Raw genomic sequence first — 19247 nt, 5'->3', positions numbered from 1 at the left:
ATCAACTTGCTCCGCTGTTGGGAATACGCTCTGGTTGGGTGAAGCGCTGTCCTATTGCGTGCAGAGGGAATTTGAAAGACAGCCGTTTATCCCGCCCCTCGGATTGAGCCGTGTCTATGGTGAGCTGCCAGACCCAACATCTTGATGTAGGTCTGGCTTGCCAGGCTAACGAAGAAACTGATTGCTGCAGCAAAGCATAACCAAGATGTAGTTTTCACACGAATTGCAGATCGACTGAAGGACGAAGAAGATAGCTCTATTAAATCAGTCATATCAGCTGATTTATTTTGCCACAATCTCTGTCGCCAGAACTACATGCGAAAATATGAACGTGGCATCAAAGCCAAAGTACTAGAGAAACCGGCAATTACCAACATCAAGCAAGTGCTGTTTGTTCATGCTCTTTCATATATTGACACGCTTTTGGCGAAGGGAGAATGTTGCACTGTGAGTGATATTGTGGAGTTTGCATTGAGCCTGTTGGAAGAAGGCGAGGTGCTTACAAGTGCCTTCCAGACCCATGAAATGAAACAGCTGATCCTTAATCACTACAGAGAATTGGTCACATTCGCTCCCAACAGTAGGATGAATGAATCTGACATTTTTTTCTCATCTGACATTAATGCTACTGACTTGGCCATTAAGCTGAAGAATCAGGACATAATGAGAGAGGCAGGCACCAAGTTGAGAGAAGTGCTCCTGGACGTTGATTTTGGTCTGCAAGACAGCTTCTGTGACAGTACTGACTTTTAAAGCATCATAGGAGACAACAATGATGCCAGCGCCTCTTCTTACAGCTCTGTTCAAGGTCCCCAAGCACAAGCTCTTTAGAAGCAGTGCTAGAGACCTAGAGGAGGTTCTCCAGCCTCTACAGGATGAGGACAATCAGTCAGCAGCAGAGGAACTGCTATCACAGCAGCAATATTCCACAGAGGGAGAGGATAATGGACAGACAATCATCACTGTCCCCAAAGCAAGACTAGAGCCAACGGAACACCACCAAGTCTGCTCACAGTATGTAAGTGTGCAGACAAGTGTGACAATCGCCGATGTGGCTGTCGTGCTGCTGGAGTTTCATGCACCGTATTCTGCCATGGAAAAATGGAAAAATCATCCTGTAAAAACCCATCCCACTAACATGCATGCACACATACAGTACACTTTTAATTTGGTATGATGTAATTTGTATCACTTTTATTGCTACATAGTTTTATTTGCACCCAATTGTTTTATTTTATACCATTGTATCAACACCCAATTAAAATAAAAGTTCAAAGGGGATGTTTATAATTGTTACATTTCTTCTCTTCATGTCTTGTTATAATTAAAACAAATCATTGTGGAAAAAATACAATAAAAAGTGACTATAAAGAAAAAAATCTTAATCAAGTTATTGAAAAATGATATTGACATTGACATTTCAATGACAAGATGATCCTTAATGTTAAAAACAATGAATGTTAAATGTCAGATTTAGTAGAATTAGCCTTATTGCATCTGGTTTTTATTCCTAATAATGGCCAAGTTATGGCCAAGGTCTTCAGAATAGGAAAATTACCTTGACCATGACCTTTTAACGTAAAAAATCACCCAATATGGTCTTAACAATATCAGAAATTAATTTCATCATCAATTTTCATCATCATCCGATGGCGGCCATATATGATTTGACCATGTATATAAATTAACTAAATTAATAACTTTTTTAAAACAAAAATGAAACATCACTGAACTTATTCAAGCTGGACTGTGATGCTATTTTCCTCTGGACACAAACTTCTTTGCATTATTTTCCTGTTATCTCTGTAAAGCTGCTTTGAAACAATCTGTATTGTAAAAAGCACTGTATAAAGAAATGTTACTTGACTTGACTTGACTGTAGTTATTAGTGGATTGTGCTATGTACACACACACACACACAGGTATAATAAACTGTATCTAAAGAACAGGAAATGGCTTTGAACTGTAGTATTCCATAACATCTGCGTTTATGGATGCGATTTGTACATGTGCTTTCATTAAAATCAAAGGATATTCTCAGAATTCCTCAGACATGATAGAGAGACCGACGGATCCACACATGCTCTGGCACTGGTCTGCAGTTAAACACAGCATTAAAAAGGCCAGAGTTCATTTCGCTGTACATCTACACTATTACAGAAGAGACTCTGATGCTGCCTTGGTTCGCTTTCATTCGCAACTCTTTTTTCCTAATTTCTTCTAGATATCTCACTATTGGCAGAAACACAAATAATGTTGCGCATTCTTGTTCCCCGTGAAGATGTAGAAAACAGCAGTCCTCAGCAGAACATGGTTGGATTATTGTTGTTTAACAGTTTACAGACTAATCTGTAAACTTAAGGGAAGTATACTTCCCTTTATTAGCTTTCCGCTCCATCTTGGGTGATGTTATTTTTTACCATCAGCACAGTCCACTGATACAGCATTCATGTTCAGCCTTAAGGACAACTGCGCATGAGCAAGAGACTGAATGCTCAAATAGAGGCATCCATCCCACTCTCTGTCAATACAGTATATTTAGAAAGGCTTGCATTAACATAGGTGAACAACAAAGGCTCGTGCCTTTCATAAGGAGATTCACATGATAGATCGATAAATAGATCGATAGGTGTATATGAATAATAAATGTGGGAAATGCTACCTATAATTGTAATCAAACTAATAGATATTTATGGTCAATTCATTTCATTTTGAGGTCTAGGTGGGAGAACACTTAATTTCAGTAAAGTCCTATTCCATCTCACGAATGAAAGAATGCATATGTGTATTTGGTGTATTTTCTCTCGGTCTGGAAAGCTGCATGTCTGATTACAGGTTGAAGTCTGAAACAGAGAGTTCAGCACATGCCTCAACAGGCAGCATTTCCCTCTGCAGCTCTCGGCTGGCCGCCCACTGGAGCTGAGCAGGGTTGAGCCTGGTCACTGCCTGATGGGAAACTGGGTTGGTACTGGAAGAGGTCTAGAGAGGTCAAGTGCTCACCCTGTGCTCTGTGTAGGTCCTAGCGCCCTAGTATAGCGATGGGGACACCATAATGGCAAAATGCACTGTCCTTCGGATGAGACATTCAAATAAGGTCCTGACTCTCTGTGGTCATAAAAAATCCAAGAATGTCTTTCAAAAAGAGTAGGGATGTAACCCTGGCATCCTGGACGAACTTGCCTATTGTATATCATCATGGCCTCCTATCATCCCCATATATATGTAGGGGATAATGTACATCCAGCCGGTTGTTATCTCAGAATAAACCCCCGACAGGGTGATGAGGATCTCAGAATTATCTCAGAATAATATCCTCATCACCCTGTCGGGGGTTTATTCTGAGATAACAACCGGCTGGATGTACATTATCCTGCTTATTACACGGCTTCTTGCCACATAAATAAATAACTATATATGTATAATTATTTTAGATATTTAAGAAATATTTGCATGTACTATATACTGTATATATATATAAAATAATAATACACAGTACACACACATATATTATGTAACACAAACACATTTTGGATGAGATTAATCGCACCCAGCACTAATATATATATTATATATTACCTCTCCACCAGTAAGCTGCATTATGACTTTGTATAGTCAGTGTGCAGTGGTAGTTGAGGAGATTTGAGTGTTGAGAAAAGCACTATATATAAATGTAATGAATCATTATTAATTAATAAGGGCTTTACATTTTGTAAAGGGGTTTCAGTCTTTAGTATAAAGCTGGTAACAGTCCAATCAGCACTTACATTTATACAGGACAGAAGAGTCATTCGGCGTCTAACTCACCAAGGCAGTGTGTCCGGTCTACAGATGGCACGTATCCAGACGCACACACACAGGAGAAACTGCCCACTGAATTCATGCAGCGTCCTCCATCACACACACGCTCGATGCTGGAGCATTCATCCACATCTGGGGGATTTTATTGCAATATATACACTGAAACACACTTCACTTAGAATGATCAAGTCAAGTTGTAATTTTGGTCCTGAATGGCAGGGAAAGAGAAAAATACTGTGAACAGCTGTACATGAGATGAATGCCTTTAATGAAAGGGATCAGCAAGAATGTGTGTGTTGATACAGAGACATTTCTCCTGGAGTTCAATTATAACCTCCTGGTCACAAAATACCAGTCATTTCCTGTGTTAGCATCAGTGGGTCATGATCAGACAATTACAGTGTGGTTTTATGAACCCTATATTGTCGGGATTGTATGTTGCAGTCTCTTATTTAGTTAAGCATGCTATTATTCTCTTTTTGGCATGGTTTGTGATAGAGTATATTACTCACCCTCACACTTCAGCGAACTCATGTGCTGCTGGTAACCCGCCGGACACTGGCACTGGTAGGAGCCCACTATGTTGATGCACCTTCCTCCTTCACACAGGTCAGGCACGACCTTACATTCATCAACATCTGGCCAAAGAGAAAACATTGCATGCTTGAAGTACCAGCAATTCCCTTAAACCATTTTAGATTAAATTAAGATTAAGTCATCTTGAAGACTAGACTGATAACCAAGACAACCAACCACAGATGTTTTTAAAAGAGTTACATTTATAATCACACAGTGAGATGGGTAAATCCAAAATCAAACCAACAAAAATAAAAATAAATAAAAAATCACAATTGTTTTTGTTTCAAATAAAGATCATGATTATCAGACAACTAAACAAAATAACATGTCATTTACTAGAGTTTGGACAAAATGTTAATTGCTGCAGTCTATTTAAAAATGTTTAATTAGTTTGAAAGATTTTTTTTATTGAGTGAGTGAATAATTCAATAACTCACTCATAAATATTCACTTTTTTAGTTCCTGAATAAATCAGCATTTTTGAAAAAATCGGATGAGTGAAAAATGAATGATTAAGTGACCCAAGGTGTGGTCATATTCACACTTGCTAAATTTTTGAGGGGGCGAAATCCAGTCATTCTTCTAGGCATCCACGCAATCAGGAATTTCATGTGAGGGCAAAATGGTTTCCCCACGCAGATTTTTCAATGTGTACAAGTTGGACACACAGATTTGTCACATTGACCAGCAGAAAGCTGCTTAGTTTGAAAATGACTTATGTGTGAGTTCTGCTTAATACATTGCTACACTATTGATAACAATAAACCTCTTTTGCCTGCAAAATTTCGCTAATGAGGCTGCACCTTCACTCATTAAGACTACTGGCAAATGTATGTACTTGAAGAAAGACACCAGTGTGAAACACAGCATTGTTTTTGGATGTTCGGTAAGTTCCGTCTCAAAATAGGCAATCTGTCATAAAAGTTGACCAATCAGGTTGTGAACATGTCCCTATGCCTTTAGGTTCAGTATCTTTAGGTTCGGTAATAAAAATGCCAATCTGAACACTAAGTGGAGGACTAATTGTTTGTTTGTTTTTTGGTCCGGACCAAACGAACCAAGCAAACTGAACTGAAAGTGTGAACACACCCTTAAATGGTCCACTGGTATTGTAACAAATGGGAGAAATTGGGAGTTAAACAGCTTGTGTCAAGACCAGAGGAGGGTCGAGTTCCAGTCGAGACCCAGACCAGAGGAGGGTCAAGTTCCAGTCGAGACCCAGGCCAGAAGAGGGTCGAGTTCCAGTCGAGACCCAGACCAGAGGAGGGTCGAGTTCCTATCGAGACCCAGACCAGAAGAAGGTCGAGATCCAGTCGAGACCCAGACCAGAGGAGGGTCAAGTTCCAGTCGAGACCCAGGCCAGAAGAGGGTCGAGTTCCAGTCGAGACCCAGACCAGAGGAGGGTCGAGTTCCTATCGAGACCCAGACCAGAAGGGGGTCGAGTTCCTGTCGAGACCCAGACCAGAAGAGGGTCGAGTTCCTATCGAGACCCAGACCAGAAGGGGGTCGAGTTCCTGTCGAGACCCAGACCAGAGGAGGGTCGAGTTCCAGTCGAGACCCAGACCAGAGGAGGGTCAAGTTCCAGTCGAGACCCAGGCCAGAAGAGGGTCGAGTTCCAGTCGAGACCCAGACCAGAGGAGGGTCGAGTTCCTATCGAGACCCAGACCAGAAGAAGGTCGAGATCCAGTCGAGACCCAGACCAGAGGAGGGTCAAGTTCCAGTCGAGACCCAGGCCAGAAGAGGGTCGAGTTCCAGTCGAGACCCAGACCAGAGGAGGGTCGAGTTCCTATCGAGACCCAGACCAGAAGGGGGTCGAGTTCCTGTCGAGACCCAGACCAGAAGAGGGTCGAGTTCCTATCGAGACCCAGACCAGAAGGGGGTCGAGTTCCTGTCGAGACCCAGACCAGAGGAGGGTCGAGTTCCAGTCGAGACCCAGACCAGAGGAGGGTCAAGTTCCAGTCGAGACCCAGGCCAGAAGAGGGTCGAGTTCCAGTCGAGACCCAGACCAGAGGAGGGTCGAGTTCCTATCGAGACCCAGACCAGAAGAAGGTCGAGATCCAGTCGAGACCCAGACCAGAGGAGGGTCAAGTTCCAGTCGAGACCCAGGCCAGAAGAGGGTCGAGTTCCAGTCGAGACCCAGACCAGAGGAGGGTCGAGTTCCTATCGAGACCCAGACCAGAAGGGGGTCGAGTTCCTGTCGAGACCCAGACCAGAAGAGGGTCGAGTTCCTATCGAGACCCAGACCAGAAGGGGGTCGAGTTCCTGTCGAGACCCAGACCAGAGGAGAGGGTCGAGTTCCAGTCGAGACCCAGACCAGAAGAGGGTCACTGAGTTCCTATCAAGACCCAGACCAGAAGAGGGTCGAGTCCATGGTTTCATGGTCTTTATCTTGTCATGGACTCAGGAGAGTGTGGACTAGGTCTACTTGTACGCTAAAATCCAAACAAATGTTCATATTTATAAAAACAGTATACGGCCTGGAAAAGTGCTTAGTGCCACATCAGGGTCTAAGCAAACGTACGCACTTGTGGCAGAGAGTCTCAGATGAGCTGATGTCAAATACAACACTAGTGAGCACTTGAATCCCGACCGTTACTGACTTTGTTAATGCACTTAGGGCCAGATTTACTAACAGCTTGCACCATTGCAAACCCTCTTTTGGCATTAAAAAACTACTTTCAGGATTTACTAAAGACACGCAGTGGAAAAGAAGTGATGAAAAGGCGTGGACACAGTGATTTTTGCAGTGATTGCATATGCATTTGTAGGAGCTTGAAATCGCAAAATTTATGGGAGGAGAGTTTTTAGGTGATTTACTAAAGTTTGTGGTAGTCAATTTACTGGTATTTGTGCCATTATTTAATGCCCAAAAAGTCTTAATGTCTTAATTTATTTAGTGCTAGACATGCTGTGATAGACAGCCATCGGCACACATCCTCAGCAGAAACACAAGAACCAGACAGGTCCTCTGCACAGACCCAATGGCCTGCTTCAGCTCCATACAGGCGTGATGAATCCGTCTTCAAGCAAAAGGAACTGGATGAAAATGAATGCTACCGATCCCGATCTGACTTCTGACTCGTGATGCAGCCTGAACAATAATGATACCGTGTTCGTTCGTTGGCCAGAGGAGAACGACCGAACGACTGATCCTGGTTTCTCCCAAGGTTTTTCCCCGATTCTGTCATCTGTTGGGAATTAGGGACGCTGTTGTATGACTTCAGCTAAACATCAGGTGAAATGCATTATTTTCCTGTTATCACTGTAAAGCAGCTTTGAGACAATCTGTATTGTATAAAGCGTTATATAAACAAAGGTGACTTGACTAGGAGGAAGAGAGAACAGAGAGTTTGTGGTAGAAGGGACACTCGTGTTCATTTATTTGGAAATTCTAGAGAAAGACGTTATCCAAAAATATAATTTGCCAAGCCACGTTTATTTTTAATTCATTTTATTTGCTGCGCCTGTGTTGTTAGTAGATCACCCGTACCTGATTATCAGCGGCTCTGCTTGTTTGCGACTCTACGCTAATTTGCACTGCTCTTGGTAGATTGTGTTGTTCATTAAATACATTAGATGCTTCGTCTGTCTTCTTTAATCTGAGCATTGTCAGTAGATCAGCCACAGAACTTCACGCTCACATTGACACTTTAATGGGATTGCAGTCCTATGCTAATTTGCCCTGTTTAGTTTACTCTTTAGATAAAGTGAGTAATTTCTGAGCTACCAGCACCACAAAACAGAATTCCAAAAATATATATGTTTTCAATCTTTCGATAGCATCAGTCACTTATGTTTGGATAAAGTGTCAACTAAATGAATAACTCTAAGTATAAATGTATTTTTGAAAGATCACCAAAATTCAATGCTGAAAGTATAAATGCATTTACAAAGCATTTTACTGATACATTTACTGATACATCACTGTACTTTACACACTTTAATAATGTGATAAACCAGTGCTGACCTTGGCAGGCTCCTGTGCGAGTGTTTGTGATGAACCCTGTGCTGCAGGACGAGCTCAGAGGAGGGCACAGCTGACACGGGTCACCCCACGCTCGACCCACCGTGGCACAGCACAGGGCTTTACTGCACACAAATCCCCCGCTCTGGCCTGCACACTTACTGCTGAGGACCTGGATGAAGCACGGGCCCGTTCGGTAATCTGATATATCAATATAAATCACAATCACAATTATCAGAATCTTCAAGTCAAAAGAACAAATTATCACATATCATTCACCAAGCCAAGTAAGATTACTGGACAAAAACGGTTTATTTTCTCTTAATGACAGAATCTAGAAAAGCTGTTGTTGTACATGTGTGTCTGCGCTCCTGTACAGATGATGATGAGACAGAAAGATAGACAGCGTTCAGAAGACGCAGCCGAATTTATGCCCCAATTAGCACAAATAAAGGAAGCACATACACAACCATGATAAATCTTTAAGTAATAGTTATTTCTTCACATAGTAATAAGAATGATTTTTTAATTTTTACATTTCAGTGATTAGTATATTTCTTATAGTCATGAAAATACAGTTAGCCTACAATGTGAAAAATCTTTCCTTATAATTCCTTATCCATGGCAACCAATGGGACAATTATTCCATCAAATGTATGAAATGGAGGATATTTTGGAAGATAAAAAAGAAAATAGAACAAAGAAACAAAGTCCACCCAGGTATTAATGGGAAGCATAACTATAGCATGAACAGAAAACATTTGTGCATTTTGAATTTGCAGACCATCTCCAGAGGAATTTTAATAGCCTATATTGAACCAATGTCTGCAAAACGAACAAAGAAACATGTTCCATAAAATGATGTTTAAAAGAGTAAAGCAGCAGCACATGGAGGCCGTCTGGAGAGAGAATGACTCAGGTAGTCTGAGCTGTCCTGTGCAGCTTGACATGTGCTGTGCATTACACAACCATGAGCTTTCATTTACCGTCAGCTTCTGTGCCAACTCCTGAAAAAAGAAAAGAAAAAAAAAACTATTTTTGTCCTCATTTTCTCTTTCCTTAGCATGAATACTTTTTTCAAGAGTTGCAGCTAAGGTTACGATTCAAATTTAAATGGTCAGTGTTGCTCAGAATATTTTTCCATATGAAACTTATTTTAATTTCCATGTGATACTTCAATCACAATACAAGACCCAACACATCCAGCATTTCATTTTATTAAAAAAATTAAATAAAAATATAAGTACAAAAATACAATCAACTTGGATGTTGAAGTCATTTCAACTTATATTACATTAAAATTACTTTAATTAAGTTAAATCTTGTATAAATTAAGTTGAAAATTGCTTAACTTATTTTGATGAGTTAAAGCAATGTAAAAACATATGTTTGTCAGAATTTACTGATCATTACATTTTTTACATTACATTATTTAGTGTAAATATAATTTCAGTTAATTTATTTTGTATGGGTTTATTCTACAATGAAACCTTAATCATTAATGAGAGATGTTTATCTACATCTCATTCTCAGGAAAATACTAACACTTTCATTAATATACAAAATTACAAATATTTCATTAACATGACATTACACTGTCATGCGGTGTTTCCAAGCTGCTTTATGCATTTTATAAAATGCAGAATTTGTCTTTGTTTACATGCTCTATATATCTCGTTGTTACAATTCAGGACTGTTAATAATGTGGTTAACAACAGCCATTTTTTAACCAACTTTCAACCCTGAAATATAACAATTTTGTCACAAAACATGTTTTGAAAGAAATATATCATGGATTATTAATAATTATTAAATTATTTTTAACTTGTGTATTATTCCAATGGCACGAGAAATACTATTTCACTCAGCTGTCTATTCAAATGATAAGTATATGAATCCCTAAATATGATACAGTGGTTCTTTAGGTTTAGTAACAATAAATAGCTATTGGTATTTTGCAAGGCTGTAAGCACATATTTGCAGATGGACCCTCATTGTCTAGAGCCCTATTGTAAACATGATTTGCTTAACGTTCAGCAGTAACCTTGTCAAATGACATGGTAAAAAAAAACAAATAATAAAAAATAAATAAAAATACAAAATACATTTCCCCTGAAATTGTCATGTACAAAGGGTCCCAAAAATGACACACACATACATGTGCAATAAGTGTATGCTGTGAGACATAAACTTTAAAAGCCTGAGATTTTAAGAAGAAAAAAAACATGCCTTATCTGGGAGGTTTGAGGACAGACCCTGGAAGCAGCACAAACTCAATAAGGGTTGTCTAATAAACCATGTCTGGAAAATGTCTCTGTCATTGTGTGGCTGCAGAAAAGGAACGCTGAAGTGTGGATCTAGGTGCAAACGGTATATTTATTAATGAACACACAAAAAAAAACACACTCTGGAACACAGAAGCACAGGAAAAGCCACAGGAGCGCCACAAACCAAACCCTCCATAGACAGGAGCCATAAATAGCCAGGATGAATGAAGGATAAAACAAGGAACAGGTGGGACTAATCATTGACCCAATGGGTAACTATGGCAACTATGACACCATAGAATAAACACAGCCAAGGCAACTTAAGTCAAAGAACCAAAACTACACAGAAGATACAGTATCTGTCAATGAAACCTCACAAGAGATCGAGAAGTGCCACACTGCGTCAAGGGTAAGAGAATGCAAAAAAAAGCTATGCACAATGCATCAATCAGCCTAGGGTGAATTTAGTACGTACATTAGATATGGGACAAATATAATGTAATTTAATGGAAAACGGCTGTATGTGAGTGGCAAGGCAGGATTTTGAACAGCTTCTGAAGTTGCTGACAGTCAGTGTGTATTCACACATTGAAAACAATGGTTTGAATTTTAGGACGCTCTGTGACTGATGTGCAACCCTCACCTACAGCACTAAAATTAACTCATTCAGTATGGTTTATAAAATAAAATAAAAACAACAACAAAAAACAGACCACTAAATGTCTCACTATAAAGAATAACAAATGAACAGAGAGGATGAAGGGCAAAAGTTATTTGAGTGAAAACTTGAAAAAAAAGAGAGTTATCCATAGACATTTGTCATTGACATGTTTAGCATTGAAATTTATAATGTAGAAATTAACGTTAAGATTAATAAATGCTGTAAGATTAATGTTCATGATACATTAACTAATCTAACCTTGTTATTGTACAATATTACCAAACATTCCTTACATTCTTATGTATGTGTCAGGGTTTTATGATTAATTGTGCAAATTGATTTTTGTATTCATTGCCCTAAATGAACATGTTAAGTTGACAACACAGAGTGTGTGTGCACAAATATGCTGCTGACAGTAATAGTCACAGCTTTGTGAATGGTTGTTCTTACCTCTCTCACACAGTGGCCCAGTGAAGCCGTATACACACACGCAGTGGTTTGGTCCAATGCAGCGGCCACCATTCTGACAGGTCTTTTCACAGACAGCTGAAACAAAACCACCTGTGTTAAAACACTGTTTCAATAGTGCAGTAACAGTCTGACTATCATATGCATAACAAATCATAAGTTCACACACATTCTTCACATAAACGCCAATATATTGGACCTGCCCTGCATGATTTGATGATGAAAGTGGGCTAAATTCTATTAGGTTTATTAGTGTTAAATGTCCCATGTGAAAAACATATGAGAAGGACACTTCAGGATAACTGAACACTGATTATGACTGGCTTACTACAGGCCGGCTGTTAACACAGTTAATGTCCAGACATTTTATTGTTGCTCATCTTACATTTCAAAACCTTGGCAAAAGGCCATGGCTTTAGAACCAGAATCAAAGAGACTTTCAACATTAGCTGAGTGCCAAACAGACGAGCCAAGAGCTTTGGCCTGCCCTCTGTTATCTATGAGCAAAGCCTTGAACTCCTACAGAAACGACTGCTTCTCTGGATGATTCACATCTGCTGCAACCCTGGAGAACCTTGATGACCTGCAGAGGTCAGTGCCAATTATAGTTTATGACAAAGCAGGACACCTGCAGACCCTTCAAAACATTATTGTTAGTTTGTTTGTATGCATTCCATTGAGAAATATACAGGTAGTTCTTGAGCATTGTGAACATCAGCTGAACCTGAGACTATTTTGCTGGACAAGTTCTCAATTCAGTTGTTAACTAATTCCTAGCCAGGATGTTACTGTACAAACACCTAGATGGGGTTCTTGCTCCTGTATATAATCAAATTAAGTACAGTGTGTTAGTAGTGCAGGTTAATGTGCTGTCTTCATTTCAAATCAAACTTGATTGAGGACAGGAATCTTGAAGCATTAGCCCCTTTCGCATTGGGTAGTTATGGGAACTAGCCACCAGGTTGGTTCCCCAAAAACTAAATGTTTTCCTAGGAAAGTTTTCCTGGTTGCATTCGCACCGCCAGTAGAAACTCTGAAGTGACGTAGTCAACAAGGTTACTTGTTGTTGTAACCTTTATTTTAACGCGCTGAGGACGCCTGAGCTCACAGCGCTCACATTCTCTATGTTTGTTCATTAGTTTACGATCTGTTTAACAGTCCTGTCTAATACATTATTAGATAGAACTGTTATACAAAGAAAGTAGATAGTATATGAAAAGATATTAGCGTATGCCGTGTGGTTGATGCCCAATGTTGCTGAGCTGAAATACATAATCATGTTTCGCTTGGTCCCCTCAAAGTTGCGTTGGATTTTCTCCTCAGTGTAAAGGTTAAGAGGCCCATCTATCACTGTTTTCTATGTTCGTAGAGTTAGTTTCTGGAGTAAATACTGTATATAGGCTATAATCAGTGTGTTTACACAGCTTTAAAAAAAAAAGGTGGGTTCTGGTGTTTCGCATGAGTTTGGCCAATCAGTGTACACTATTGTAACTGGTAGTTCCTATGGTGCTGGTTTAGACCCGACTCTGAAGTAGGAGTTAATTTAGTTCCCTAAAAGAAGTTCCTAAAAATCGTTCCTAGTTCCTGCGGTGCGAACACGCCAAAAAGCGGGTACTTCCGCTAATAGTTCTGGGAACTATAAAAAGGTTCCTCTGGTGCGAAAGCCCCTTTTGTTGGAATGTGACCGAGCAAGGACTAAGAGGTTGGTTGATTTAGGCAAGTGGAAATATCACTGAACTGAACTCTAGTAGGACCTGGAGAGATGTGACAAATAATTTATGGGGAATGAAATCAAGCCAATCATCATAATTTCAAAGGACACAAGTCAAGTCACCTTTATTTATATAGCGCTTTTAACAATATAGATTGTTTCAAAGCAGCTTTACAGTGATAATAGGAAATGAAAGTAACAGAGACTGTTTTGGCTTAGAATAAAGTTATTGTCCAGCTAAAGTTAGAGGAAGGAGGGAAAGAGGGCAAGGGGGAATTGAAGTAATCAAGTCGCAAGATGTCTGGGGTCTGGACAAGAACCTGAGGAGTTAAGTTACCAGAAATGGGATGATGCTGTGAGGCATTAAAGAGCAGGGTCAAAGGTAATCCAAAGAAGAACTGGTCACCTTGGGCAGTGCTTCTCAAACCTGTCATGTAAGCCCTCACCACTGTAGATTTGGGATGTCTCCATCTAACACACCTGATTAAACTCACCAGCTCATTAGTAGAGGCTGCAAGACTTGAATTGTGTGTATCTTACAATGGAGACAATAAAAAATGTGCAGTAGTGGGGGTCCCAGGACAGGTTTGAGAGGCACTGGTGTGCTGGATTGGGGAGACATCTCAAATGTTCAAGTGAAGTGAAGAAATGCTATTTGTGACGTAAGTCGAAAAAGGTCTGTGTTCTTCTTTACAAACAGTAGGTACTAGGGCTGCACGATTTGGGGAAAATGTCATATTGCGATAATTGAGGTCAATATTGCGATTGCGATATGCGATATAATAAACAAATGGTTTCATGAGTCAACTTGCTTGGTTCTCAAGGAAAATAAATGCACACACAGATTAGTGATAATCTGCCTAAAGAAAAAAGTTATTTAGTCAAGAGCAGTGAGTGTTTTTCTCTGTTCCCTTTGTTCTTTGATTAACTTTAGCGACAGATATAATTAGTGGCTACTGTGTACTGTCCCTTTAAGACCAGCCGCTGCTGTCAGAGACGCGGATCTCACACGCGCCTCATTCTCTCACGAGTCATCACAACTCTTCACGTTCATCATAAGACTACTCTTATGTTATGAAGATACTCGACAAAAAGACATGTTGGCATAATTGTGTGTTATTGTTCGTTCAAGCTCGAAAGAGAACTCTATTCTGGCATGCTGTTTTGTGCGCATGCACGATATTAGCGCAAGTCTTTCTGTGTGTCACAGTCAGGACATTCACAGGCAGCGCGTTCATTTTGGCATACATGTGTGTTGTTCGTTCTACAGCGAAAGAGAACTTGATACTGGCGCGCTGTCTGTACGATACTGGCGCGCGTCTATCTGTGGGTCGTGTGTACGTGTGTGTGTGTGTGTGTGTGTGTGTGTGTGTGTGTCAGGAGGACATTCACTGACAGCACGTTCTTTTTTGTCTTATCGCGCATGAATGGTTTAAAAGCATTTGCATGAATAAGAGCGGGATCATGTAACACTAGCCAAAGGATGCCAAAAATGAACAGATGCTGCGTTAATTGCGTTAACAGCGCTAATTTGTTTATTTAATATAAAATCGCAGCATTTTGCGTCATATAATCGCGTAGGCTTGACATCGCGATTGCGATACGATTAATCGTGCAGCACTAGTAGGTACTTTGAGACCTTCGAGGTTAGTGTATGACTGATTATACTGGGTGGTTTAGTAGACTCTTTTGAAGAAACGGACAGGAATAAGTGACAACATGTTGATTCTTGGATGTGTGCAGTTTAGAAAGGATCAAGTACTACGCAGGGCAAAGACCACAAACACAATTTATACTCACGCTGTCCACAAAAGTTTCCTGTATATCCCTTTGGACAATGGCAATGATCCTCTTCACACACCCCTCCATTCATACATCTGATATTGCACTGTTGGGCTTAAGCAAAAAAAGAGGTAGGGAGAAAGAAATATTTTAGTCACAAGTGATTCATATTATGACTGGTTAGGTCTGTTCTACATGCCATTCTACATGTTACTTCACTGAAATTTGTTAAATATGCAGTATAATGTAAAAAACAACAACAACAAAAAACATATTCTGTACAATGGAACATATAATGTATAAAACATACATGATTTGGCGGCACAGGATGGGGATATTTGGCCACCAGGACATGTGCACATGTTGGGTCTGGAGCAGAAACCACCACCACAGCTGTTCCGGCAAATGGCTATGATAAAGAGCACGTGTCAATATTAACAGAAAATGTCACTGGAATGAAGAGACTTAAAGGATTAGTTCACCCAAAAATGAAAATTCTGTCTGTAATTACTCTCTCTCATGTTGTTCCAACCCCGTAAGACTTTCGTTCATCTTAAGAACACAAATTAAGATATTTTTGATGAAATCTGAGAGCTGGCTCACTCCTCCATAGGCTTCTTTGTAATTTCATTTGCCAGCCCAGAAAAGTTAGTAAAGACATTGTTAAAATAGTCCAAGTGACTACAGTGGCCCAACCTTAAGTTTATCAAGCGACGAGAATACTTTTTGTGTGCAAAATAAAAAAAACTACTTTATTCAACTATTCACTATTCACTCAATCATTTTCCTCTGTGTTGACCCCTGAGTGAGTTCACGTAGTGTAACATTGCAGCACTTCTGGGTTGTACGTCAGAACGTAGGCTCATTGGCCCTCATTTATCATTCTTGCGTAGAAACGGGCGTATATATTGGCGTAAGATTATGCTTACACTCCTCTCATCGCCTGATTTATGAAGCTGTGCGTACCTTTGAAATCCAGGTGTACGCAATACCTGCCCTTGATAAATGCCGCGGTGGAAAACGAGCGTCATTAGAATAACACGCCCTTATATATTCAAGTCTCCGCTTCCCCCACGCCCTCATTTTACGCCATGGACACACGGAAGACGGCAAAGAAGAGAAACTTCTCCGACGTTGGATGAGCAAATGACCTATCACAATGCATTATTTTGCAGCATGTGTTTTGAAACAATTAGTATTTAATTTCGTATCACGTCACATGTATTGGGGTGTACAATAATGATGATGATGTGATGTGGAGTACCATTCATTCACATTAATAATTGCATGACAATTTGTAATATTCTTATTATTATTTATGATTTTTATTATTAATGACGCTTATTGTTATTTAGAAGAAGAATGTCGTTATTATTATTATTTGTATTATTATTATTATTATTATTTAAAAGAAGAAGAATGTCATTTTTATTATTTTGTCAGTCTGAATTATTTATTTATTTTGTCATTGAAAGCCTTTTTATTACTGAACAAAAAAAAGAGGTATACTTTGCCTGGAGTGTTATAAAGTTGTGGATGGTTGTCTTTTTTAAAAAGTCTTTTGTCTTTTATTTTTCGTGTTGGCATTTATGAGGAAAAAAACATTGTTACGTGACAGTTATCCATTACGGACGTGAGCGCTGTGAAAGCGGCATGCTTTAAAACTTTCACAGAGACCTCAAACAGAAAGCACAAAGCCTTTCTTTAAAACGAATTTCGTTTTAAATTAATTGTATCTTAATTTTAATCAGTGTTTCATTATCCAATTTTATGGATTTAATAAATAAAAAGTAAATAGCAGAGATAATCACGGAGGCGCCAGCGCCTGAACTGGATAACGTTAAGCTATCATCCATGAACCGAAACTCAACGTATAAGGTAGACTGATCGCCTCACACACCTAAAAAAAATAGAAATATATCTATTATCTACAGAAATCTCTACTTTTAAACAGAACCATTCAAAACAAAATAAAATGATGTAGGCCTAATCTGTATGAAATGTGTATTTCTCTCCGGCGCGTTCACTACTGCGAAGATCGCGAGTAGACTTCATCTTTGCAGCCGACACAGAAAACCAAATGTTTTTATTGGTTTATTAAGTAGGCCTACAAACAGGCGAGTTATGAAAAATTGAGTGTGAGGGATTTGTTCACTTCACACAAAAAGATCTTGGAATGAGATGGCTAACTGTAGCCTATCGTTTAGTCCACTGTCTAATTTAGAGATATTTTTTTTAACCGACTACCGACAACTTTAATCGGTTGATACGGTCAACCATCGGTCAAACGGTCATCGGTTAACATCCCTATGTTGTTGTTTTTTTACAGTGGGTCATAATATATCTTTTAGTTTGTCAGTGCGTTTTGTGGTGTTAGGGATTGTTTTTCTGCGCATTCCCGCACTCAAAACGTGCGTACACCACCTCCTGAGCTGGCGTAGGATTTGAGCGTGCCGTACGCCAACGTCCATATTGATAAATCTCAAAGTCACCGTGGTTTTGGGTGTACGCCAGGTGTACGCTGGAAATTTGGTGTACGCACTTTTGATAAATGAGGGCCATTATGTGTGTGATACGTGTGATGCTGGCCAATAGTGAGCCTACGTTCTGACGTGAACTCACTCAGAGGCCCACACAGAAGAAAATAAATAGTTGAATAAAGTCGTTTTTGGGGGGGGGGGGGGGGGGGGGGGGGTTGCACACAAAAAGTATTCTCGTCGCTTGATAAACTTAATGTTGAGCCACTGTATGTCACATTCACCGTCTGTCATCGTCCTGTCTGCACTACACTTCCCAGAGTTCCCAGTCATCACCTGCACCTGGTCTTCATCATCATCATCATCTCTGTCACCTGTGTTTAGTTATTAGTCATTGTTCTCCATCACCGTCACCTGTCTTCACTCGTTATCATCTGTGTATTTAAGTTCCTGTCTTTCAGGCTTCTGTGTCGGTCAATGTTTCATGTTAGGGAATCTGTATTCTGAGCACACGCTCCCCTTTTGTTTGTATTTTGTGAATATTGAGAATTAAAACCTTGAAATTAATCTTCGTGTTCATCTCCTACTTCATCCACCCTGAAGACCTAACACTGTAGTCACTTGGACTATTTTAACAATGTATTTACTAACTTTTCTGGGCTGGCGAATGAAATTACAAAGAAGCCTATGGAGGAGTGAGACAGCTCTCAGATTTCATCAAATATCTTAATTTGTGTTCTTAAGATGAACGAAAGTCTTACGGGGTTGGAACAACATGAGAGAGTAATTACTGACAGAATTTTCATTTTTGGGTGAACTAACCCTTTAAGTGTTTAAAGGCTCTTTAAAGTTTCAATGTGTGTGAATCAGCTGGTGTTTTGGTGATTGTTAGTGGATACATGACATCAGTTCACCTCACCTCAAGTTCACACAGGTGTCTGAGCAACTACGTGTATACAGAAATCACAAACGCAATACTGTCTTATTTTTCTTTACTTGATAAACTGTAAGCACTTTTGTAGATGTATGACAGAAATAAAGTCAAACTGGTCAGTAATAAGTGATGCTGTTGTCATGGGTTTGTGGAGCTGATAAATCATCCTCAGCTGAGATCTTGAGAGATTAAATATCTTCTTTTATCTTCACTCTTCAATTGATTTCATCTAAGGCTGTGGCTGGAATATTGTTGTAGTTCTTGTGTTTCAGTTCATCGCTTCTATTTTTTCTGTTCTTGTTCCTCTTTCCTTCAGTGATTCTGCTTATGAACAGCAGGTGTTCAACAATAATGCTCAATTATCAATTAATCACTTAATTATCTCATTAAACTTTAAATATTAACCCGAAATATACTTTAACTTAAGTATATTTCACTCTTTGCAGTGTGAACACACATGAACACTGAACAGTTTTCAGTTAACACAGATGATATTGCTGTGGGATTAAAGGTTTAAACGTCCTGCGTAACACAAGAATGAACCTCATTGGTTGTTGCTGAAGCTAAAATGTGCTGTGTTACATGAGAATGAACCTCATTGGTTCT

At 39.6% G+C, this 19247-nt stretch overlaps 1 protein-coding gene across 1 annotated transcript in view; it reads right to left on the bottom strand.

Annotated features, from left to right (window-relative positions):
• Positions 1–19247, bottom strand: part of fbn2a (fibrillin 2a) — a gene marked incomplete at its 5' end in the record, with an annotated part of 146402 nt that overhangs the window by 122474 nt on the left and 4681 nt on the right. The window contains 9 exons of the mRNA XM_084401099.1: positions 3805–3930; positions 4311–4436; positions 5670–6027; positions 6078–6401; positions 6452–6639; positions 8345–8542; positions 11720–11815; positions 15249–15344; positions 15541–15639. Of these exons, the coding sequence (XP_084257225.1) occupies positions 3805–3930; positions 4311–4436; positions 5670–6027; positions 6078–6401; positions 6452–6639; positions 8345–8542; positions 11720–11815; positions 15249–15344; positions 15541–15639 (1611 nt within the window). The remainder of the gene's footprint in view (positions 1–3804; positions 3931–4310; positions 4437–5669; positions 6028–6077; positions 6402–6451; positions 6640–8344; positions 8543–11719; positions 11816–15248; positions 15345–15540; positions 15640–19247) is intronic.

This window comes from Rutilus rutilus (assembly GCF_951802725.1).
Source record: "Rutilus rutilus genome assembly, chromosome: 25".
NCBI classification, from domain to species: Eukaryota; Metazoa; Chordata; class Actinopteri; order Cypriniformes; family Leuciscidae; genus Rutilus; species Rutilus rutilus.
The sequence above is the reverse complement of the archived record's forward strand: the minus strand, read 5'-3'. Positions and strand labels throughout refer to the sequence as shown.